The sequence below is a fragment of the Ictalurus furcatus genome, chromosome 24 (assembly GCF_023375685.1).
Source record: "Ictalurus furcatus strain D&B chromosome 24, Billie_1.0, whole genome shotgun sequence".
Classification (NCBI taxonomy): domain Eukaryota; kingdom Metazoa; phylum Chordata; class Actinopteri; order Siluriformes; family Ictaluridae; genus Ictalurus; species Ictalurus furcatus.
Genome location: NC_071278.1, coordinates 6,221,115 through 6,247,691, shown reverse-complemented (window position 1 = coordinate 6,247,691; position 26,577 = coordinate 6,221,115). Strand labels below are relative to the sequence as shown.

At 42.7% G+C, this 26,577-nt stretch overlaps 1 protein-coding gene across 2 annotated transcripts; it reads right to left on the bottom strand.

Annotated features, from left to right (window-relative positions):
* Window positions 1-1,709: 1,709 nt before the first annotated feature.
* nedd9 (neural precursor cell expressed, developmentally down-regulated 9) lies at window positions 1,710-26,542 on the bottom strand. Of its 2 annotated transcripts, none has more exons than XM_053612276.1 (7): window positions 26,362-26,542; window positions 14,974-15,363; window positions 8,077-8,175; window positions 7,854-7,985; window positions 4,004-5,032; window positions 2,934-3,023; window positions 1,710-2,623 (listed from the first exon to the last, which is right to left on the bottom strand). In XM_053612276.1, the coding sequence occupies exons 1-7, from the start codon at window positions 26,371-26,373 to the stop codon at window positions 2,069-2,071; spliced, it is 2,307 nt and encodes a 768-aa protein (XP_053468251.1). In that variant the 5' UTR covers window positions 26,374-26,542; the 3' UTR covers window positions 1,710-2,068. The 2 variants fall into 2 exon arrangements, with proteins under 2 accessions (XP_053468251.1, XP_053468252.1); XM_053612277.1 differs by having other exon boundaries at window positions 14,974-15,360; window positions 26,362-26,541.
* Window positions 26,543-26,577: the final 35 nt, after the last annotated feature.

The following is a 26,577-nucleotide window of genomic DNA, read 5'->3' as shown; positions in this document are numbered from 1 at the left end:
TAAAGACCATCTAACATCCTTCACGCATTCCTCAGCTTTACTAAGCTGGTGTCTCTCATCTGGTGTAGCACATGTAAAGGAAAAAAAGCAGTGGGCCTAAAACAGAACCTTGTGGAACACCAAACTTTACCTCAGTATGCGTAGAGAAGTCACGATTCATATCTACGAACTGATAACGATCAGTCTAATGAATACCTGAGCCAGGAGAGGACCGTTCCCTTAACTACTCAAACGTTTTCTAGTCTATCAAGGAGAATAATATGATCTATAGTATCAAAAGCTTCACTAAGGTCAAGTAACACAAGCAGCGAGACACAACTCTGATCAGAGGTCAGTAGTAGGTCATTTACTACTTTAACTAATGCTGTCTCTGTGCTATGATGAGGTCTAAATCCTGACTGATACATTTCATGAATGTTGTTCCTATGCAAGTATGAGTGGTACAACCGTTTCTAAGATCTTGGAGATGAAGGGGAGATTTGATATAGGTCTATAGCTGGACAGTTGACAGGCGTCGAGATCGGGTTTTTTAATCAGGGGTTTAATAACTGCTAGTTTAAAACATTCTAATCAGGGCTGTTTATTAAACTGAGAGGACCCTAAGATGACGCCTTCACGCTTCTATACGTTTACTCGTACAGTAGTCCTGTATAAAGCTGTAGACTTGATCCGTATCGACACTCCTCCAGTCGTACTGTACGAAGAAGGTGCACGCGAACAGTTGAAGCGCTCAGGTCAGCACTTTTTTGTTGTCGAGTTTGTATGCTATAAACATTTTCACACAGGAAGCTCTCACTTTTGCAGCGCAGTATTCTCTTTCGAGCAATGCACGCAGATCTTCAGACTGCACAAGCACGCGTTTCGGTTCTTCCTCATTTGACTGTAAAGCCTTCTTCATCACATCTAGTGATAATTAGATGTCCAGATTGTGACTGCAAGCACTGTTATATCTTCTACATATTATTAATTTATTATTATTATTATTATTATTATTATTATAGGTAATGCATTAACATTCTGTCCAAGCTTTGGCAGGTCCGCAGGTCCTGTCACTACAGTAGATTTCCATATATGTTTCTCTTTTTCTTTAGGAAATTGTTTTGTATCGACTATTTGCAGCTTTGGTGTGAAAAGGAGCTGAAAAGACACAGGACGAACCCATGTACAGAATAAAAAGCTGCTGCACATCAGCATTTGTGGCTGAACTTCTTCCTCGAATAAGGCCCGGTGTCTCCTGCTGGCCTGGCCGTCGTCCAGGTAGAAAACGTCTAAATACACACACACACACACACACACACACACATATATATATATATATATATATATATATATACACACACACGCTATACTCATATTACAGCTACAGGCTGGTTTCTTTCATTTAAGACACTGACTGAAATCTAGACACAGACTGGGTTCAGCCTGCTTAACCCACTAAAGCCTCATCTTTTGTGTTATTTATTTATTCATTATCATTATAAAGCATATTAACCAGTTACAGTAGTAACACATTCAGTACTTACAGTAAAACTAATAGGAAATGTAGTTCTGGGGAAATGTAGAGTGAGGAATTTAAGTCCACACCTGCCCGTGGGTTGTCGGGGTTTAGGGGTTAAACCTGTTCTAAGTACAGTATTTGTGTGAATAATTACAGTGAATAAATGCCATCTTTATAACCTTTGTAAAAACGAAGCAAGAAAAACGTTGAGTCGTGTGTTAAATGAGTCTTTTACTTTAACACTCTTTCACACATGCAGCAAGAACATGTAAAGAACTGCTTTTCCAGTAGCAGGTGCAGCTTTTATCTACTGGTCATAAGAGCAAATGTATAAGGTGCTCGTTAAAAAAGCAAAACAAACTGAATGTTACTCTTGCTGCTTTAGAAAGTAACTTTATAGTCATGTATCCATCCCGTTCTTCTGATACAAAACAAATCGAAATGAAATGGAGCCGAATATTTACACAGGATACAGTACTATTTACAAAGCCGGCATTCGTCAATGTGCGTAATATATAATATATAACATAATATATATAATACAAAGTCTTCATTATGACACTGAACAGATCACAACACTGCCATTTGTAAGAGCTGCATTTTAAACTGCTGTGCGTGATGTGAGAGGTCCGTGACTCGGTCCACCATCTCCTGCACCGCTGGCGTGTTGGGATAATGCAGGGCCGCAATTTTGGTGGCACCCACCACTGTTTTCAGGAGCTCGCAAAGTATGTTGCTGGAGTCCATCACCCGGTTGGCCACTTCAGGCACAGTCGCCTGCCGCGACAGGGTGTCTCCGATAAATACAAGCTTATGAGCGCTGAGGATGACGAATTTGGCGTGAGCCACGAAGATCCGTGGAGGCTGGCCGGCCGCCACGCAGCTAAAGAATGCGTCCACGGCGTTCAGGAGAGTCACAAAGTGCTGCTCGCACTGCTCTCCGTAGAAGGCCAGGAGCTGTCGGTCCCGCCCACATAACTGCACTCCACTTCCAGCAGAAGACATGGAGGAGCAATCTGATGGGGAGGAGGAGGAACCTGTGGAGTGCTGATGTGAGATCCACTGTGTGATGTCGTTGTCTACAGGTTTGATCGCCTCCTGCTCCAGCTGTTTAAACTGGTTCAGCTGTGAGAGTGAGAAGAAGAGGAGAAAGTAAAAAGCTGTGAATGCTGTCCAGTCTTCGATAAGAATGAAGAGAATGAAAAGAGGGTCAAAGTAGCTTCTATAATTGATTTGAAAATTGGTTTGGCTTTAAAGTTCATTAAAGTCGCCTTTAACTGTGCACGTCTCGTATTCTATTATCAATGTTCTTTACCGAATCAGGGGAAAAAGAGTCACATCAATGTTTTCAAATATTAAACATCTCTTGCGTGATCATGAGAACTAAGATCTCTAAGATCGGCATAATACAAATTAAGGTTAATGTATTCTGTACCTGTTCCTGTGCCAGTTTGACCTTGCTCTGGTTCATGATGTTCTCCTTGTCTAAGAGCTCCTTCTGCTGTCGCTCAAATTCTTCTTTACCCTTTGAAGAAGAAAAAAAAGGTCTTATATCAGATTTGTTCCATTTCTTTTGCTGGAGGACAGTGAGAGAGAGTGAGAGTGAGAGTGAGAGTGGGAGTGAAAGAGAGAGTGAGTGAGAGAGAGAGAGAGAGTGAGAGAGAGAGAGTGAGTGAGAGAGAGAGAGTGAGTGAGTGAAAGAGAGAGTGAGTAAGAGGGTGAGAGCGAGAGTGAAAGAGAGAGTGAGTGAGTGAGTGAGAGAGAGAGTGAGTGAAAGAGAGTGAGAGAGTGAGTGAGAGAGAGAAAGTGAGTGAGTGAAAAAGAGTGAGTGAGAGAGTGAGTGAAAGAGAGAGTGAGTGAGAGAGAGAGAGAGTGAGTGAAAGAGAGAGTGAGTGAGAGTGAGTGAGTGAAAGAGAGTGAGTGAAAGAGAGAGAGTGAGTGAGAGTGAGAGTGAAAGAGAGAGTAAGTGAGTGAGTGAAAGAGTGAGTGAGTGAGAGAGAAAGTGAGAGAGACAGAGAGAGTGAGAGAGTGAAAGAGAGTGAGTGAGTGAGTGAAAGAGAGAGTGAGTGAGTGAGAGAGTGAAAGAGAGAGTGAGTGAGTGAGAGTGAGTGAGAGAGAGAGTGAGTGAGAGAGAGAGTGAGTGAGTGAGTGAGTGAGAGAGTGAAAGAGAGAGTGAATGAGTGAGTGAGAGAGAGAGTGAGAGCAAGAGTGAAAGAGTGAGTGAATGAGAGAGAGTGAGAGTGAGTGAGAGTGAAAGAGAGTGAGTGAGTGAATGAGAGAGAGTGAGAGTGAAAGAGAGTGAGTGAGTGAGTGAATGAGAGAGAGAGTGAGAGAGAGTGAGAGCAAGAGTGAAAGTGAGAGTGAGTGAGTGAATGAGATAGAGTGAGAGTGAGTGAGAGAGAGAGAGTGAGAGAGAGAGAGAGTGAGTGAGTGAGTGAGTGCTGCAACGGCAGCAAAGCTTACTATAAGAAACATCTGGTTACGTTTTCTGCTGTTGTCGCTCACCTGCAAATGGACATAATCATAATCCTCCATCCAGCTTTTGACGCACTGTTCGCTGTCCTGAACCACAGGGAATGGTTTGGTTTGGCCGCTGTAGCTTTCCTCTTCTATTGGGTTGCAAGTAAAAGGGTGAACGACACCCTCTATAGGTGCCCTGCGGAATAGAAGCTCTGCATTGCCCCGTACCGTGGACACCAACTGCTTGGCATCATCAGGAAGAGCTTGTGCCACCATAACAAAGCGGTCCAGTTCATCACTTTTACTCTGCTGCTTGCCAGTCGCAAGTGCCCAGCTACTGTTTTCCAGGCTCTGCTGCAGGATCTGCTGCGAGTCCTCCAGCCTTTGCAGCTGCTTTCTCAGTTTCGAGTGCAATGCTGGGTCCGACAGTGTGGTGGAATTTACGGCAGCACCTTTACCGAAAGCAAGGAAATCAGCAAGCGTGCTACGAACACGCTCCATAGTGGAGCGCACTTCATTAGCATAGCGCTCCATGAAGCCATAAGTTCTCCAGCTGGATGAGGAGGCCAGCGTCTGGAGAGCGGCGAGAGAGGTCTCCAGGCCTTGCTGCAGATGGCTGAGCTTCTGTAAGGCAGAATCTAGGTCCAGCATGAGACGGCCCTCTGCTGGAGAACTAGCTGAAGATGAAGAAGTGGACATGCTACTCCCTGTGCTGGAAAACGATAAGCGGTTCATGCCTTCAGTCACATCAGCCACCGATCGAGAATCCGCAGGTGGGACGTCGTAGATGCCCTTGTTGCGATCGCGTTCCTTGCACTGCATTTGCTGCTGAATCCCACGTGGGACGTCGTATAAGTCGTGGGATGCTCCAGAATTAAGCTGGCTTGCTGGAATGTCATAGACGGAGGTGCTGCAGTTAGCTGGAGGGAAGTCATAGTTTGACTGGGTGGATTTAGGCAGGGACGTAGGTGGAACATCGTATACACCCTCTGGCTTCTTTTTGTGAGGCTGGGGAAAGTCATAATTGCCCTCATCTTGATCCAAGTTGCTTTTAGCCGGTGGTACAGAATAAACCTGTGGGCAAGGGAACAACATGAAGTCCACCATTAATGAATCAACAACAAGCAGAGAAAAGACATGGACACAATATCTCCTTAATATCTAAAATTATTTGATGACTGTTGTTTATCTACATTCCAGTATTTTATGAGGGTACACCTGCGGATGATTAATGAAGGAGTGTTTTTCAGTGAGCATCTGGGGTAAGAAAGTGAAGAGACTGCATCAACACAGAGCTGAACTGCACCAGAGCAGAACACGTATGTGTGTGTTTGTGCTTTCCCATTTATGCTTGATCTGGCAAGCAAGTACTGAAAAGTGCTCAGGCTAAACACTGTGGAGATTGGGGACCTTGTGGTGCTGGAGCAGTTTGTCACCCAACTGCCTGAAGGAACAGTAGAGTGGGTCCAGTGCTACTGCCCGGTGAAGATAGAGGATTCGGTCCAGCTGGTGGAGGACCACCTGGTGGAGTATCCAAGGGCAGGTAGCACTTCCCTCTCCTCCTATTCCTCCATCTCTTCCCACACAGGTCAGACCCCCAGAAAGTGTAGGCGTAAGGCCTGACCAGGTGTATTAAGGGGAGTCCAGGCATTTCTATGACCAGTACCACATGATGGAGGTAGAAGCTCCCTGACAAGGGGATACATATTATGTATTCAGGCTGTAATCAAACCTCATGCCACCAAAACTTGATTCAAGGAGGTGAGCTGAACAGAGTTCACAGGGAGAAGGTGAGATGTATGCAAGGACACATTCATTAATGTCCACTAAATTTCTGGGGCCAAAAGCATAGTGTGGATTTGCCCTCACCTTAACGATTTCCTTGTGGAGCAATTGTTACAAGACACTCTGAAACAAGCCTTCAACCAAGCGAGAGTAATCGATGGTCAGTTCGGTCAGCCAGGGGATACACTAACCCACCCATATTTTATCGTTATCAAAGAAACGCTTTACTGAGTGATGTAGGACACTCAAACAAAGAAGGAAAACACCTGGTGCTTTCATTATCTTATGGCCAGGCATTTAGGACAGGATAAGACACGAAACTGTTTAAAGGCCCATTTCTATTGGCAGGGTATTCGTGGCAGTGTATGCAGGTGATATGTGTCATGACATTGGCGTCTTATATGTCGTCTGAGGAAAATTTGGATTAGAGGCCTTCACAGAGTAAAAAAGTAATTCAATACGTTCTTGACCTGAGAGCCAAATTCCACACATTAGGTGAATTAACAGGAGAATTTTCTACAGCATAGGAATGTCAATCCTGGCTCTATGTTTGGGGCACTAGGTTTGCGTTTCAAGTGCTCGTTTTACTACCCATGTTAAGTTCCAAATTACTCGCAAAGTGGCAATGCCCCTTTGAGATCACACAGTAAGTAGGGGAAGTCGACTAAGAAGTCAGGGGCTCCTAAACCTCCTAAAACCAAGGAAAGATGTCTGTCCCTGTATATGTCTGTCCTTGCATTTGACAGTGCACCACCTAGAGACTACCCAAGGGGTGACTAGACCAAAATGCAGGTGAGGCACTTTCTGCAGCTGGCTATTATTGCAGGTTTGCACCCGACTATTCAGACACCACCAACCCTCTGACTGACCTCACTAAAAGCGAGTGCTAGATCTGGTCAATGTACCAACATGCTTTTACTCGGGGGAATGCTGCACCTTGTAGTGGCCCACGGTTGCATTCTCCTGACTTCTCTTTCTCTCTTTTGTATGATGCATTGGAAGTGCCAGGTGGTGGAGGAGGAGCACCCAAAGCTGTATATCAGCCCTAATCTCTCGGTGCAGTAGACCAGATAGAGCACAACAGAGAAGATGTGCCTGGCCTATCTGTTGGACCACAACAGATCAGACCACAGCCCACTCCAGTGGCTCCACCGCATTAGGGAAGTCAACACACAGATCACCTGTTGGGATCTGGCACTTCAGCCATTCAAGTTTGAGGTGTATTACAGACTAGGGGCTGTGGCAGAAATTGGGAGGGAGTCAGCTACAGGCCGGATGACTCCCCAGGCTTGAGTCAGGCAGTGGGAGTGTGTGGTTGCAGGGATATGGTCAAGTGAAATTTGCGAACCGGGGGACACCTATAGTTGAAGTAGCGTTTTTTGTATTTCAGTGTCTGGGGAAAGAAAGGGCAGACAAGGCACTGACACTAGAGCAGAAAACATGTGTTTGTGTTGATGTCCTCATTTCCCTTCATTATCCACCAGGGTGTCACAGCCTGATTTGAGCATGAAGGACAGGGTTTTAATGCACATGTCCATACCATGAGGACATAGATCAGGAAATAACAGTTGCAAAAGCTCTAAGCGATTTCAGCCAGGCTTGAAAACTGCCTAGTAGAGCGAGCCAAGCCTCCACAAACCTTTCATTAAATGGGTCACAAATAACAGGTTCCCAGCATACCTTAATTTACTGCAAACAAACTCGCGGCACTGGGCTGCGCTGTACTCTCGAGAGCACCGAGGTGTAAGAAAGCCGCTATTTGAGTCTTTTTAACGTCTCTCTCGCTGTAGCACACAGGGTCTGACTACCCTGTGTGCTACAGCGAGGCTTTGGCAGGCAAGGCTTTCATTTAACAACCAAGGGGAACTAATAAAAAGTACATTATTTATTTTCTCCTACTGTTGGCTCTGCAATTTAGGAAAAAGTCATAAACTCATTCTCATTACAGAAACAGAGAAGAAAGAAAACATACTGCTGAGATTATGGTGCCAGATTGAATTCATCGACTTTTTAAATACTTTTCTACAGAGTCGATTTTAAACGGAGAACGTTTGAAACCATTAAAATATTGTCTGTTACTGAATACAGGGCTCACTTGATTACAACCTACCCCTTGCGATGGTGGTGGTATGTCATACACTCCCTGATTCCTTGTGTCCTGTGTCGGAGGAATGTCATAAAGACCCTGGGCTCGAGGACTTCCCAGCTTTCCTTTTTTTTTCCCAGCTGGGATGTCATACACCTGTAAAGGCAAGTCAGTAACACAGTATTGATCATCAGTGTAGGCGCTCACGTCATTCTGTATATCAGCGGGAGATCTAAAAGACACTTACCCCTTGAGTTCGCATAGGAGGCACATCATAGAGGTCTTGAGAGTTGCTGGATGCAGGGTTATAAGTGTACGTCTGTCCAACTCGTGTCGGGGTCGTCACCTTTACAACACATGGAGAAGAAACAACGTCGAAAGTTTAATGTCGAATTTGTTTTAGAACATCATTTTTTATTATTATTCAATATCTACAATGAAGCTAATAGAAAAAATACCCCTAATGCCCCTGCACTCCCCCCCTCACCTCAGGTGGAAGCCTGTAAGCTCCCAGCGCAGCCAGATCATTCTCGTGTTAGCAAAAATCATGGGGGTCAAGCTAAATTTAAATGGCCTCACTTGTAGTTTTTTTGCTAATCAAAACTTTGTTTCATATCTTTAATCAATTCATTTGTTTGTCAAAGTTCAATTTTTAATTTATAATGGCAATTTGCTCTTTTACCGTCTTTGACCATAATTTCATTAACCGCTGGCCTGTGGGTTGTTGTCCTCATGTGACTGTATCACTGGCTAACTCATAACAGCATTCCAGCTTCATCCACACAGACAGGAGTGACAGGACTGCATCTTCAGTATGGGAGTGTAATGAGAAAGTAACTCTGAGAGCAGGGTGATGGGTGATTACTCTGAGACCTAGGAATTCTATACCTTCTTCCTGATGTAAGTAGTGTAACGTGTTTATTTACAAGCTGACTGATATCTGGTTTCCTCCTCTGGTTGGTTGCTCAATCAGACAGACGGAGGAATGTTTGGAATGCCCTCACTCCGTGTCTTTCCATGACATGCCACATGCCACTATTACCGTCCTGGAACACTTTTAAGTTCATTTAAAGGACTCGAAAATATGAAGCACATGTACTATAGGACTGTCACGGCTGAGCGAGCAGGATGAATCCTAACAGGGTTATTAAGGGGGCTGAACAATGTTCATTTCCACAATCATGATGCAATGACACACAGACGAGCGTTGTTTCACACGCACATGCAGCAGCAGAGGAGACGGCATCCAGATGGTGTTAATAACCGTGAGCATCACACACGTGCTTCAGCTGTGTGTGTTTAGGTTTACATCAATAGCATGCCTACATATAAATCATTGCTGGGGAATGGTGAGGTCAACACAGACCACCAACGCCTTCCATTCCTTTCTCTGAAATCACCTTTACCTCAGAGGCTGAACCAGAACCAGACAAAATAACATCAGGAAACTACCTCCATGCAGACCCAAACATGACTGGATTTATCTATAGAATCAACACTCCTCCATCCTCAAATTAGAGGAGAACTGAGATACCCCATGAATTGAGATGGATGTACTGAGTGGATGGATGGATGTATTGAGTGGATGGATGGATGGATGGATGTATTGAGTGGATGGATGGATGGATGGATGGATGTATTGAGTGGATGGATGGATGGATGTATTGAGTGGATGGATGGATGGATGTACTGAGTGGATGGATGGATGGATGGATATATTGAGTGGATGGATGGATGGATGGATATATTGAGTGGATGGATGGATGGGTGTATTGAATGGATGGATGGATGTATTGAGTGGATGGATGGATGGATATATTGAGGGCATGGATGGATGTATTGAGTGGATGGATGGATGGATGTATTGAGGGGATGGATGGATGTATTGAGTGGATGGATAGATGGATGTATTGAGGGGATGGATGGATAGATGGATGTATTGAGGGGATGGATGGATAGATGTATTGAGTGGATAGATGGATGGATGTATTGAGTGGATGGATAGATGGATGTATTGAGGGGATGGATGGATGGATGGATGTATTGAGTGGATGGATAGATGGATGTATTGAGGGGATGGATGGATGGATGGATGTATTGAGTGGATGGATGGATGTGTTGAGTGGATGGATGGATGGATGTATTGAGGGGATGGATGGATGGATGTATTGAGTGGATGGATAGATGGATGTATTGAGGGGATGGATGGATGGATGGATGTATTGAGTGGATGGATGGATGGATGTATTGAGTGGATGGATAGATGGATGTATTGAGGGGATGGATGGATGGATAGATGTATTGAGTGGATGGATGGATGGATGTATTGAGGGGATGGATGGATGGATGTATTGAGTGGATGGATAGATGGATGTATTGAGGGGATGGATGGATGGATGTATTGAGTGGATGGATGGATGGATGTATTGAGTGGATGGATAGATGGATGTATTGAGGGGATGGATGGATGGATCGAGTGGATGGATGGATGGATGTATTGAGTGGATGGATGGATGGATGTATTGAAGGGATGGATGGATGGACGTATTGAGTGGATGGATGGATGGATGGATGTATTGAGTGGATGGATAGATGGATGTATTGAGGGGATGGATGGATGGATGTATTGAGTGGATGGATGGATGGATGTATTGAGTGGATGGATGGATGGATTGAGTGGATGGATGTATTGAGTGGATGGATGGATGGATGTATTGAGGGGATGGATGGATGTATGTATTGAGGGGATGGATGGATGTATTGAGTGGATGGATGGATGGATGTATTGAATGGATGTATTGAGGGGATGGATGGATGTATTGAGTGGATGGATGGATGTATTGAGTGGATGGATGGATGGATGGATGTATTGAGTGGATGGATGGATGGATGTATTGAGTGGATGGATGGATGTATTGAGTAGATGGATGGATGGATGGATGTATTGAGTGGATGGATGGATGGATGGATGGATGTATTGAATGGATGGATGGATAGATGTATTGAGTGGATGGATGGATAGATGGATGTATTGAATGGATGGATGGATGGATGTATTGAATGGATGGATGGATGGATGGATGTATTGAGTGGATGGATGGATGGATGGATGGATGTATTGAGTGGATGGATGGATGGATGTATTGAGTGGCTGGATGGATGGATGTATTGAGTGGCTGGATGGATGGATGTATTGAGGGGATGGATGGATGTATTGAGTGTATGGATGGATGGATGTATTGAGTGGATGGATGGATGGATGTGTTGAGTGGATGGATGGATGGATGTGTTGAGTGGATGGATGGATGGATGTGTTGAGTGGATGGATGGATGGATGTGTTGAGTGGATGGATGGATGGATGTATTGAGTGGATGGATGGATGGATGTATTGAGTGGATGGATGGATGGATGTATTGAGTGGATGGATGGTACGAGTTATTGAGTACATGAGTTACAGACCTGTACTTTGAACAAACTGCATATGAAAGCATTTACTTTCATCTACCCCCTCCTCTCTCTCACCCTCCCTCTCTCACCCTCCCTCTCTCCCCCTCCCTCTCTCCCTCTCTCCCCTCCCTCTCTCCCTCTCTCCCCCCTCCTCTCTCTCACCCTCCCTCTCTCACCCTCCCTCTCTCCCTCTCTCCCCCCTCCTCTCTCTCACCCTCTCTCTCTCCCCCCTCCCTTCTCTCCCCCCCTCTCTCCCTCTCTCCCCCCTCCTCTCTCCCCCCCCCCTCCCTCTCTGTGTTGTTTCACTTTTCATCCTTTATTGGCATGATGAATAATTATACATTTGTATTGCCAAAGCAAGTACAAAAGAAGGGTAGTGCAAAAACATAAGAAAGCAAATAAAAACACAAAACAAAATAAAATAAAATATGAATAAATTAAAATAAACAAAATACATAAAAGACAGAAAAACTGAAAAGAAGGATAACATGAATATAAAAGTGAATGTATTAATAAAGAAATACACATACTAATAAATTCTCTCTCTCTCTCTTTTACACACACACTAATCCTTCTCTCACACTGAAGTTCCACTGTTTACTCTCTCTTAGCACCTCTGTGCCATTTGAATCTGTTAATCATCAGGGTGTGTACATGTTGCCCCGGCTGACTGTTGCCCCGGGGTGATTACAGAGCCGGCTGAGAGGACAGAGTAAACATGATGCTAAACGTACTGGATGGATGGATGGATGGATGGACCTGTGCTCAGGGTCACGTGACTTGTCTTAGGGTAGAAACACTGCAATGCCCAAAACGATTCAGATTTAAGAAGTTTCAGAGTCGGGTGTAAGCTTATCTCGGCTAATAACCTGATCAGTGGTTCAGTGACGTCATGAAACGCCATAAAGTGCTTAGTTGCGTGACCCATGAACATAAATATCAGTATCGTTGTACCCATTAATGATGTTTAGGAGTAAGTATAATGCACACACTCATAACCAGTGGGAGGATAGGATTACTGCTACTGCATTATGATATTATTCTGTATTATAACTATGGCTTTGGGTGAGTCCAGGGCAGGAGCGGATTCAGGAAGTGCTGCGTTCACATTTACTCTACTCTAGAGTTCAATAAAATACAATATGCCTCTTTCAGAGAACTCGATAGCGGTGATAACAGCAGCTTCGTCATTATAAAACACTCAGGCCAGCTATCTGTCTTTATATGAAGCTATATAGACCCTCGTTTATTACTGCGTACTTCATAGAATTAAATTCCCAAATGACCTGCGTGTAGAAATGAAGAACAGCCTTCATGGCAAATGGAACAATATCCATTTCTCGTTTACACATGAACGAAGACGACAACCAGTTTGGCTTTGACGTGAATCTTTCGTTTTTCTTTACATCTTGTCCATGACTAAACTGTAAACACCGACAGATCTATGGAGAATGCATTCCTATATCAGATCATTAGTGTTATGTGGTTCATGAAGATAATTCTCATTTGAATGGATATATATTCGGCCTCTTTATCAGAACAGACGTTGTTGTTGTGCTGTGGTTTCCGTCGGCGTGACGTTTGGATCCGGCCCCAACCTCGTACCCGCTCTATTTAAAGAACGCTCGGGACAGATCAGGGCTATTAATATACCAGTCCCATTAATACGCAGGCAATTAAGTGCCAAATCTTCAGAGACCTCAGATATGGTCTCAGCCATAAAACCAAAAAAAGGTGTAAAGTCCTCATACTATTATTTATTTCCTATTGCATGAATACAAAGAGCTTTATATGTCCGAGTAATTCAGCTTATTTAAACAAATCTATTCAGTTACCTTTATCTGAACAGGTTTGCTTTTTGTAAAAGAAACTATGTGAAAATAGTTTTCCCCCCTCCATGTTTATAACTCTGCGCAACGAGGGGAAGTTCTACGAGGTTAGGTCCACCCACCTGGTTAGAACGTCTACCCAAACAATGATGACGCAAACGTAGCCATGTTTCCGATATTCATCACCGCAGAGGAGTCTGAGCGAAGCTGTAACACAAGTGGACTTTTATTATTATAGTTCCTCTATGTAGCTTACGAGCTTAGAGGTGTGACGCTGACCGTTTTCCACAGAAAGGCGTGCCTACTTACAACCCATGCTTTATTACTCATAAACCTTTATCTTTGTCTTTAAGATAGCGACGTTCATATATGAGACGCCAGTCTTTGCCCTCCGCGTGCCCGGGCGGAGGAAAGTAACCAGACGTGAGCAGAACTGATAACACGTTCCTCTGATCCACGACTCATTGAGAAGACTTGCTGAGATACACAGATTTTCAATCAATAACTTTGGACTAGGTTGTATTGTGCCTATACAATACTGTATAACGACAATGATATATATATACACATGACAGTAAGGAATAATAATAATGCAACTAGTATCAGTTTAATAAGATCATAACCAATGATAGAGAACCTTCTAGAGGTTCGGCTCAGCTCCAGTCTCCATCTGAGGCTTTAACTGAAGGTACAGATGTATGCGTGTATGAGATGTCGTTATAGTCACAGCACAAAGCAACAGGTTTAAAAGAAGAAAAAACACCACGTGGATCTGGAGGTACGTTTTAAAGACCTGAGAGGGAGTTCTTTATCGTGCTGATGCAGGAATTCTGAGACAGGAAATCTTTCTCAAACCCACGCCTAGGTAATACTTCTTAGATTAACTCTGGAGTTGTCAGACATTCTCAAAAACAGCACGCTTATACGCTAGCTGGTGGCACACCCTCTTACCTCATGCGTGCCATGGCTGGTAAACTGCAGTGGAAATAAGTGCTCCCCTTTAGTGGCTGCCTGAACACCACATACAGCAAAAAATAGCAATTTGGGCTTTGAAAACACATCTAGTTAAAAAAAAAAAAAAACTCTAAAACTCCCATTTAAAGTTTTACGGAAAACCAGAAAGACTACAATTTAATTTACAAGCACGATGTTATGTCCAACATCCACAAGAACAAAAGTGCTGGCTCTACCATAACACACAACTAGGGAGTACAGCAGAAATTACAGCCAGCGACACGGAGACACGGAGAGACACGGTGAGGACGCATCGGATCTTCTCTGGGATCTCAGAAGTGAGCGAATGCTTCAGTAGAGGAATAACGGGTAGATCTGAATCCTGTGTAAAAATCTAATCAATCTGATTTGGTCCTGGTTTTACAGACAGGCGTGTAAATGACCGTGTGTGTATTTAACTGAGAAACAGTTCTGAGAGTAACAGAGAGAGTAGAGCGTTCAGTAACTGAAACTGAAGGCGGATGCACACACTCGCAAACGTTCTCCTTCTATTCGTTGGACTTCTTGTGGTTTTGTGCTGAGACGGAGTTGTGCTGAGATGACGATATGAGAGCTAAACATAACATGTGGGGGGGCAGGACACGCCCAGGCCGTTTCTGCTATCCGAGTCTTAGCGTGGATTTGGCCGGATACAGACTGCGTTTCGATCCCGTTTCGTTTAGGCGCGCAATCTGCCTGACAGGACGGTGTAAATATAGTGCAGTCCCTGCAGATTTACTGTCGATTCAAACTCCGCTAATCCTCTGAGGTTCTTACAGTTAAACCGTCAGTGAGAACGTCTTCAATGCCCATTCTCAGTCATGATCACTTTACCTCATTTTACTCCATTATGATCTCCTGCTCTATTACTTACCTTGCTTGGCATTCCATCAGCTGCCAGCGCGCTCCTCTGCGGGACCTGGTACACGTCCTGGCTGGGTGGCACCTGGTAGATGCCCTGTGCTTGGGACCCCTGGTTGGGCTGGTACATGCCCTGGGGGGTGCGGGGTCTCTGTTGCTGGTGGGCCAAATTTGGTGATAATGAGGGTGTGGATGGTTTATTACCCTCGAACACGGGTGTGATGAGGAGCTTGAGGCGGTTCCCTGGGGCGATGCCCTGGCGCCCGTGCAGTGAGCAGAGCCACCAGCCTTCCAGGCCGCCCGTGTTCTGCTCGATCACCGTCAGGATGTCGCCTTTACGGAACGACAGCTCCTCTGGCGACTCGGGCACATTGTCATACAGTGCCTTCGCCATCTGGTTCTGCTGGGGCAAGAAGAAACGGAATGGACTTTAGGTATAATCAGCATTTACTACCATGTTATAATAACTAACTAATAAAATGTTATAACTAACTATTAAAACGGGACACTTGGTTGAAGTGTAAAAAGAAACTGAACTGGATCACTGTAAGAAAAACAACCCTAAACAAATGTCTCTGTGGTGTAGCCAAAATATTTCTCCCAAGGCCGTCACAACAAAAACATTTTCTCTCTTAACTAATCCCAACCGCTAAGCTACTTCCTTGTATCTCCCTGCAATTTGCACAACAAACATATTCACAACAGACCCATTTAACACCCCGAGCATTCCTTATGCGTAAACAGCTCCATGAAAAACAACGTCTTTTAATAAACAATGTTTGTGAGGAAACTAAACCTCTTTGTGAGTGAAGGCTTGGTTCCCACGTGAACTTCCCTGCCCGGGCTTCGTTATCTCGGATCAGATATGTGGCCATTGTGTCACGCCAAATCACTTCGCGTAACAACCGCCTGCTCAGAAAGACGTCTGTGTGCCTCAGCGTGACCCTACGGGGTCAACACCAACCAGCAGGTGTGATAATGTCCGTGTGGCTCACACAGCTAGATAAACCCAGACAGTACATGCTCATTTCCTTTACCCTTCTGATGTCAAGAGAAGCTCAACCTTGACCCCTGAAAACAAAATATGCATGGAAGTGCAGCAATGTTTAACTCTCACCGCTTTCATGCTTTTGGGAAGTTCATGACTCATGTGCTTCTAAATAAAGAAGACTTTTTTGTGGTTCTTGCATACGTGGAGAAATCCACGCTGAACTCCATAGAAACGCCGCTGAGTACTGCACTTCTCAGTGGGTGGTTTAACTCAGGCCCCAATAAACATGTGAGGATTAATGAAGACGTCATTGGGAATATGAGCTAAAAAAAAAACCCCAAGCCGACGCCCCGAATTCGTTCCCTCAGACACCTGCTCGGAAAGTAGACCTCAGTGAAAACACCAACATCATGGTTTTCTTGTGAAATGATGCAGAGTGAGAATGATCTGGTATGGTCTCACTCCGGAGGGGAGGGAGGGTGAGACAGCACGTTCACATGCCCTCGTTTCACACGAGTAAATATAGAAAATAATTATAGTAACGACGCTAATCAAGACCTGGTGGCTCGATGTACTCTGCATGTGAAGTGTACCGTGAGGAAGCAAAGGAGCGTTCTGTTTCTTTTGGAGTCGACCACTTTAATGGTCTGCACTTATATAGAGCTTTTATCCAAAGCGCTTTACACTGTGTCTTATTCACCCATTCACACACACACACACACACACACACTCACACACCAATGGGAGCAGAGCTGCCATGCAAGGCACTAACTTGCCATCAGTAGAAACTTGGGGTTCAGTGTCTTGCCCAAGGACACTTCGGCATGTGGAGTCATGTGGGCCGGGAATCGAACCTCCAACCCTACGATTAGTGGACAACCCGCTCTACCACCTGATCCACAGCCGACTTTAAACTCATAACAACTCACTGAGACTTCGTGACTGGTTTCCATCTTTCATCATATAGGGTTCTTGAGTTGAGCTATATGGTACTTTGGAGATTAAATACGTTCTTTATGGTTCATTATATATATATATATATATATATAGTTCTTCATTGCTTAACAGGTTAAAGTGAACCCTACAAGGTTCTTTGTGGGACTGGTGATGACGACTCCACCCATTTCCTGTGCCGGGTGAACCGATCTCCGCCCCCACACTTATCATCAACATCCTCATGTTGTGTAAAATCCCCCTTCACCTGTAAAGCTGTATGCACGACACAGTGAGAGTGGTGAGCCACAGGCCAAGACCACACCACTCACAGTTTCAGCAGATAAGCTGCGAGGCTTCAGCCCCGGTGACACTGACGCCTCGACCACAAAGTTTCAAAATGATTCGAAATGCTGTCTTATGACCAGCATGGTGGAGAGCAGATGGAGAGTTCTCATTTCCTGAGCACAAGAAAGACTCAAGACTCAAGACGTGTGAGTTAGGGTGTAAAACGCATAACTGAAGCGCTGCAGGTTCTGATGATTATAGCTTCTCTTTGGGTCATTACTTTTCTCTTTCTTGAGAAAGATTCTGAAGAACCAACCAGATGAAAAGTTCAGTGTCAGTACTTTATAAACATCCTGTAGAGCCAGCTGCTCAGCAGACCCACGATGTACTTCTATCGTGTGGTACGTTAGCCACATGCTGTTTGTGCTGAAAGGGTATAAATATTGAGGAGTGTCCGTTGACCAGATTTGAAGAAGATTCTTCATGATTATTTGAGATACAGCCTAATCCCTCAGCATTCAGGTCGTGTTCTCTCAAACGAACTTTGACGAGAAATATCCAATTGTCCCGTCATAATCCAGTGCTCATGTGGCATAGCAGCAGGGTTTGTGTGACTCGAGCAGTCTAGTCATCATCTCCGCATGCTCCTGACCCTGACCCTGACAGAAACAACCACACAAGGGGCGAATGACTCGGAATCAGCTTACAAAGTACCTGACTTCCTCATGCGTGGAGGATTCAGTCAGATACCGGAAGCCACGTATTACACTGCTTCTGATATAAAATATGTGTACACACACACACACACACACACACACATACACATGGGTGTTTCTTGTGCAGTTATTCACAGACAGTGGTCTTTAATAACAGTAACAGTAGAAGATGAGTAAAGTCTTATACTGATGAATAACGTGTGTATTTGATGTTATTTTCATCAGCGAGAGCATCAGATCCCCTGAATATACAAACACACCAGGTCATGACCTCTGAACTCGTACGTACAAACTTCCTCGTAAAGGAGGTCTTTACACTAATGTGTGCTAATGCTGCCGTCAAGATCTTCTTGTTCAGATGCGGTGATTACGATGTGGTGTGCGTTCAAGTCGTTTCAGCACGAGGAAAACCACTTTTGCTTATTTTATATATTTAAGAAGTTGATCTGTTTTGTTTCTCTCACCGATGTGAGTGTGAGTGAATTTGTATATATCTTCACACAACAGTTTTTCATTCTAAACTCTCGAGCATTATACTGTATGGTGCGTGTGTGTGCGTGTGTGTGTGTGTGTATGTGTGTGTGTGTATGTGCGTGTGCGTGTGTGTATGTGTGTGTGTGTGTGTCTATGTGTATGTGTGTGTGTGCCTTTGACACAGGGAGAACAGCGAGGCAGATCACTGGTTTAAACCTGCTCTGTGAATAGCTGTTGTTCTCACTATGAAGAATGTGCGATGCCTGGAAAGAAGTGCTCTTTATGCCCAGTGACACATGAGGTAAGACTCTTCTTTTAGAGACAAGACCCCCACCCCCACCAGGAATGTGGGAATCAAACACATCCAATCACTTACACTATCTCCAAACGAATGAAATAGAGCAGCTAATGAGGTTCAACACCTCATAAAACACACACACACACACACTGTTTGCCCACTCCCTTCCTCCTAGTTTCAATTTATTCTTTTTCTTTCCATACCTCCCAACCCGCTGTAGCCCTGAAGCCTTTGCTTTCAGAACAATATTTGCCTTCCTCTGCCTCTCTTAGCTTAGAGCGAGCCATGCAACCTGAATCCATACAGAGAGAGAGGGAGCGAGAGAGAGAGAGAGAGAGAGAGAGAGAGAGGGAGGGGGACAAAGAGAGAGTAGAAAAAAAAGAATCCCATAACTTTGGTTCACCTAATCACTCTCCGTTGTGGTCGGGAAGCTATTTCTGCCACGGTTATGCAAGCCTGAAAAGAGGTGGTGTGAGTGGCTGGGAATGAGTGGGAGTGATTTTGTGTGTGTGTGTGTGTGTGTGCCTGTGTGTTAGACAGAGGCCTCCTTCCCCCTTCTGCTGAAGGGAAGACTTGTGTCAGAACATTGTGAAGTGCAGCAGATGTCACGTTACAACGAGCAATAAAGCGTAAACAGAGACTATAAAGTGTGTGGTGGCTGTTGAATAGTGGGAGAAGCTTCTGCACAGAGCCTCTGGATATTAAGAGTGCAAGCAAGAAGCTGTTCACAGTGCACCTGTGCACCTACAGAGTTTGAACTGCAGCTGACCTCTGTGGAGTTTCTGTGGAGTTCACCACCAGCCTTTACCCCAGGTCAGTGTCAGGATGGTTATAGGCGTGTTTTCTTTGAGCGGGGTCAGACGTTTATCTAACAAATCCTCCAACACGCCAGAATCTGACGGATCTCCTGTAAATACACCTCATCTGCATCCCTGCAATACTGTACACTATACTATACTATACTACACTATACTATACTACACTACACTACACTATACTACATTCCACTCCACCATACTACATTCCACTCCACTATATTACACTATACTACACTACACTACACTACATTCCACTCCACTATACTACACTACACTATACTACATTCCACTCCACTATATTACACTATACTACACTACACTACATTCCACTCCACTATATTACACTACACTACACTATACTACATTCCACTCAACTATATTACACTATACTACACTACACTACATTCCACTCCACTATATTACACTACACTATACTATACTACACTATACTACATTCCACTCCACTATATTACACTACACTATACTACATTCCACTCCACTCTATTACACTACACTACACTATACTACACTATACTACATTCCACTCCACTCTATTACACTACACTATACTATACTACACTATACTACATTCCACTCCACTATATTACACTATACTACACTACACTATACAACATTCCACTCCACTATATTACACTATATTCCACTACACTATATTCCACTATACTACACTACACTATACTACATTCCACTCCACTATATTACACTATACTACACTACACTACATTCCACTCCACTATATTACACTACACTACACTATACTACACTATACTACATTCCACTCCACTATATTACACTATACTACTACATTCCACTCCACTATATTACACTATACTACACTACACTATACTACATTCCACTCCACTATATTACACTATATTCCACTACACTATATTACACTATACTACACTACACTATACTACATTCCACTCCACTATATTACACTATACTACACTACACTATACTACATTCCACTCCACTATATTACACTACACTATACTACATTCCACTCCACTATATTACACTATACTACACTATACTACATTCCACACCACTATATTACACTATACTACACTACACTATACTACATTCCACTCCACTATATTACACTATACTACATTCCACTCCACTATATTACACTATACTACACTACACTGCACTATACTACACTACACTATACTACATTCCACGCCACTATATTACACTATACTACACTACACTATACTACATTCCACTCCACTATATTACACTATACTACACTACACTACACTATACTACATTCCACTCCACTATATTACACTATACTACACTACACTACATTCCACTCCACTATATTACACTACACTATACTACACTATACTACATTCCACTCCACTATATTACACTACACTATACTACATTCCACTCCACTCTATTACACTACACTACACTATACTACACTATACTACATTCCACTCCACTCTATTACACTACACTATACTATACTACACTATACTACATTCCACTCCACTATATTACACTATACTACACTACACAACATTCCACTCCACTATATTACACTATATTCCACTCCACTATATTACACTATACTACACTACACTATACTACATTCCACTCCACTATATTACACTATACTACACTACACTACACTACATTCCACTCCACTATATTACACTACACTACACTATACTACACTATACTACATTCCACTCCACTATATTACACTATACTACTACATTCCACTCCACTATATTACACTATACTACAATATACTATACTACACTACACTACATTCCACTCCACTATATTACACTACACTAAACTATACTACATTCCACTCCACTATATTACACTATACTACAATATACTATACTACACTACACTACATTCCACTCCACTATATTACACTATACTACATTCCACTCCACTATATTACACTATACTACACTACACTGCACTATACTACACTACACTACATTCCACTCCACTATATTACACTACACTAAACTATACTACATTCCACTCCACTATATTACACTATACTACAATATACTATACTACACTACACTACATTCCACTCCACTATATTACACTATACTACATTCCACTCCACTATATTACACTATACTACACTATACTATACTACACTACACTGCACTATACTACACTACACTATACTACATTCCACGCCACTATATTACACTATACTACACTACACTATACTACATTCCACTCCACTATATTACACTATACTACATTCCACTCCACTATATTACATTATACTACACTACACTGCACTATACTACACTACATTCCACTCCACTATATTACACTACACTAAACTATACTACATTCCACTCCACTATATTACACTATACTACAATATACTACACTACACTATACTACATTCCACTCCACTATATTACACTATACTATACTACACTATACTACAATATACTACACTATACTACATTCCATTCCACTATACTACACTACACTATACTACATTCCACGCCACTATATTACACTATACTACACTACACTATACTACATTCCACTCCACTATATTACACTATACTACATTCCACTCCACTATATTACACTATACTACACTATACTATACTACACTACACTGCACTATACTACACTACATTCCACTCCACTATATTACACTACACTAAACTATACTACATTCCACTCCACTATATTACACTATACTACAATATACTATACTACACTACACTACATTCCACTCCACTATATTACACTATACTACAATATACTACACTACACTATACTACATTCCACTCCACTATATTACACTATACTATACTACACTATACTACAATATACTACACTATACTACATTCCATTCCACTATACTACACTACACTACAATATACTACACTACACTATACTACAATATACTACACTACATTCCACTCCACTATATTACACTATACTATACTACACTACACTATACTACATTCCACTCCACTATACTACACTACACTATACTACATTCCACTCCACTATATTACACTATACTACACTACACTATACTACACTACAATATACTACACTATACTACACTACACTATACTACACTATACTACACTACACTACACTATATTACACTGTTCTCCACAATTTGTGTACATGCACTTCTATACACTGGGTTGAGAGTCGATCAGAAAGATTTAGCCTCATAAAAAGCGCTAGGAGTCTGGTCTGCAAAATGCCCTTTCTCGTGGACCCCTGGTAATAAGTTGTATGTCTCAGAAGCACTCACACATACTCACATTCCAATATTCAAATCTAACAAATAGTCCAGGCAGAGAATATGTAATGATGTGTTCCCTTGCATTGTGGAAAGCAGCCATGTGTCATGTTTTAGGAACTTCAGAGCTTTGTTCCTACTCACAGCTGGCCTGGGGTTGTAACTCATTATCAGATTCCGATGTGTGGATGTTAGCTCTAGACTACAGCGGTGTGCAATGAAGGTCATCGAGGTTAATGGCAAAGCCGTTAAAGAACTCCCTTCCCTCGTTGGGATTTGATGTTATAAAATAAATCGGGGGATGACCAGCGCTGACCTACGCATTCCATCTAACGCTGCTCATCTGAAACCTGATTTCTGATTCAGGATTCCAACTCCAAGCAAGCCTTACTATGCTATCTGTAGCAGAGAATGCTGAATTCACGATTGAATATTGGTGCCTCGTGCATATACATCAATGTCTGGTGACTAAAATACCCAGCACACATTACAGAAATACTCTGTAAAAAAGTCAAATTACTCTAAAGTGAGTGTGGACTTTCAAACTTTAATTCCACCTCCCACATGCATCGTCAGAAGGGTTTTCCAGCCAGCATCCGGACCAGGAATTCTCACTCTATCTAACTCAGTAGATTCACACCTATGTGGAACAGTGTTGCAGTGGGTATCATTGCTGCATCACAGCTCCCAGGCTCACGGTTCGACCCTACCATGTTCTCCTCGTGTTCGCATTGCTTCCCTCTGGGTTCTCTGGTTTCCTCCCACTGTCTGAAAAACATGCAGCTCTGGACCCACCGCAACCCTGACCAGGATAAAACACTTTCTGAAGCTGGATACGGTTTAACAAACCTGCCAACTACAATTTTGTCTAACGTTGAGGGCTGGCGTCATGACTGGAAGGATAAAAGCAGCGTTTGGATTACATTAAGCCCAGTCCAGTCTAACAAACAGTCCTGATAGATAGTGTATAAATACGTGAAGGGGTTAACACTGCGTTACTTTGCACAGAGTCTGAAAGAACTATTATGTGAGGTGAGGTATGTAAGCATTGGCTTTCCTAATATGGTCTGATGACACACACTCCAATCTGAAGCACATGCATCTAATAACAAATCTGAAAGAGAGAGAGAGAGAGAGAGAGAGAGAGAGAGAAAACAAGCAGATCTGAGCTAAACTCTTCATCTCCTGCCAACTGCCCCACATTCTCCAGATAGTGTGAAGCAGACAAAAGCATTCCATTCATGAACGGCTCAGGCCTAGTACCATAGTAGGAAGTGAAGCTTCCCATACGCTCTAAAGAAAATGTAAATGGTGAGAACACTACACTTCTGAATGAAAAGGCCCTCCTCCCCACTAGCATGAAGATCCAGACCCACATTCTTCATGCTGTGTTTCCAGGCAGTAGTGTGTCCAGGTTTTTAGACTTCACATGGAAGTTACATTACTGTACAGGCCTCATGGCTGCTCCAGAGATTTCAAGGGATTTGGTCAAAACATCTACAACACTACAAAGACCATTTAGATAGAAGTGATCAGGGGTGACAGGTCACAACCCTCGAGTCACTTTAATTCGCTCCATAATACACATCATGTTTGGAAATAATCCGCAGTTGTACTTCGAGACTGAAAGTGAAGATATTTTACTGGCTGTACACCTCTGTAGGTGTTTACTCCACGCTGTACAGAATCTATAAGGACTTAACGATGAGCTCGTGAATAAAATACAGACCAACAAGTTGAGGTGGGCTTACTCGGGTCTTTATACAGTAGCGTGTACAAAATCCACAGCGTGTTAGTGTGGCGTTTGCTCATCATTCACACAAGCAGTGCAACACGTAAGCTCAGGATGGTGTGAAAGTAACGTGGAGATAACTGGAGCTGTGTGTTGTAAAGTGAGGAACTGGAACTGAAATGGGGCTGATCTTATTTACAGCCTGCTGCTCCACAATGGGCCTCAGTGTAACCTCGCAGTCTGATTACTGAGCTAAGCTGAGGGACCTTACTGCACTTCACATCCATCACTGTTACAGAAAGGGAAGTCTGGCGTGAAAGACAACACAAAATAATGACAATAAACTGTGAGAGGAAGAGAAGAGGAGCTGCATGGGCTTCAGGAACACGGAAACCACTTTTACTACTAAATATAGTGTGTTTAGTGCAGGACACTGCTGCCTAACATTATCGTTATTATACTGCATCTACTCCAGTTCAGTACAGTACAATCAGTACAGTACAATCAGTTCAGTACAATCAGTTCAGTACAACCATTTCAGTATAACCAGTTCAGTTCAGTATAACCAGTTCAGTTCAGCATAACCAGTTCAGTTCAGCATAACCAGTTCAGTATAACCAGTTCAGTTCAATATAATCAGTTCAGTATAACCAGTTCAGTTCAGCATAACCAGTTCAGTTCAGCATAACCAGTTCAGTATAACCAGTTCAGTTCAGCATAACCAGTTCAGTATAACCAGTTCAGTTCAATATAATCAGTTCAGTATAACCAGTTCAGTTCAATATAACCAGTTCAGTATAACCAGTTCAGTTCAATATAACCAGTTCAGTATAATCAGTTCAGTTCAGTATAACCAGTTCAGTATAACCAGTTCAGTTCAGTATAACCAGTTCAGTTCAGTATAACCAGTTCAGTATAACCAGTTCAGTTCAGTATAACCAGTTCAGTTCAGTATAATCAGTTCAGTATAACCAGTTCAGTTCAGTATAATCAGTTCAGTATAATCAGTTCAGTTCAGTATAACCAGTTCAGTATAACCAGTTCAGTTCAGTATAATCAGTTCAGTTCAGTATAATCAGTTCAGTAATCAGTTCAGTTCAGTATAATCAGTTCAGTATAATCGGTTCAGTTCAGTATAATGAGTTCAGTTCTGTATAACCAGTTCAGTTCAGTATAATCAGTTCAGTATAATCAGTTCAGTTCAGTATAATTAGTTCAGTATAATGAGTTCAGTTCAGTATAACCAGTTCAGTTCAGTATAATCAGTTCAGTATAATCAGTTCAGTTCAGTATAACCAGTTCAGTATAATCAGTTCAGAATAATGAGTTCAGTTCAGTATAATCAGTTCAGTTCAGTATAACCAGTTCAGTTCAGTATAACCAGTTCAGTTCAGTTCAGTATAATCAGTTCAGTATAACCAGTTCAGTTCTGTATAATCAGTTCAGTTCAGTATAACCAGTTCAGTATAACCAGTTCAGTATAACCAGTTCAGTTCAGTATAATCAGTTCAGTTCAGTATAATCAGTTCAGTTCAGTATAATCAGTTCAGTATAATCGGTTCAGTTCAGTATAATGAGTTCAGTTCTATATAACCAGTTCAGTTCAGTATAATCAGTTCAGTTCAGTATAATCGGTTCAGTTCAGTATAATGAGTTCAGTTCAGTATAACCAGTTCAGTTCAGTATAGTCAGTTCAGTATAACCAGTTCAGTTCAGTATAACCAGTTCAGTATAATCAGTTCAGTATAACCAGTTCAGTTCAGTATAACCAGTTCAGTTCAGTATAATCAGTTCAGTTCAGTATAACCAGTTCAGTAGTTACACAAGTAACGGTGTTTACAGAAGACACTTACTTTATACTTCATTATGTATCCTGTTGTCCTGCACACCGCACTCCAAGTAGGAAAATATCCAGTATATAAATATAGAGTTGATAAAACCAACCGACGCTTAAACCCTACACAGCCATTCTCCTGCTCCTTTATAACTTTATAACTTCAGCCGTATTAACACCGCCACTTCCCCTGAACACTGCACTACTGACGCGAAGGATGTTACGACCCGCTCCG

What these genes read in the sequence shown, in the direction of transcription:
- nedd9 (XM_053612276.1), bottom strand. An exon ending in CTCCTATGCGAACTCAAGGG is followed by an intron (nt 7,986 to 8,076) that starts GTAAGTGTCTTT and finishes TTGCCTTTACAG; the next exon opens with GTGTATGACATCCCAGCTGG. An exon ending in TACCACCACCATCGCAAGGG is followed by an intron (nt 5,033 to 7,853) that starts GTAGGTTGTAAT and finishes CCTTGCCCACAG; the next exon opens with GTTTATTCTGTACCACCGGC.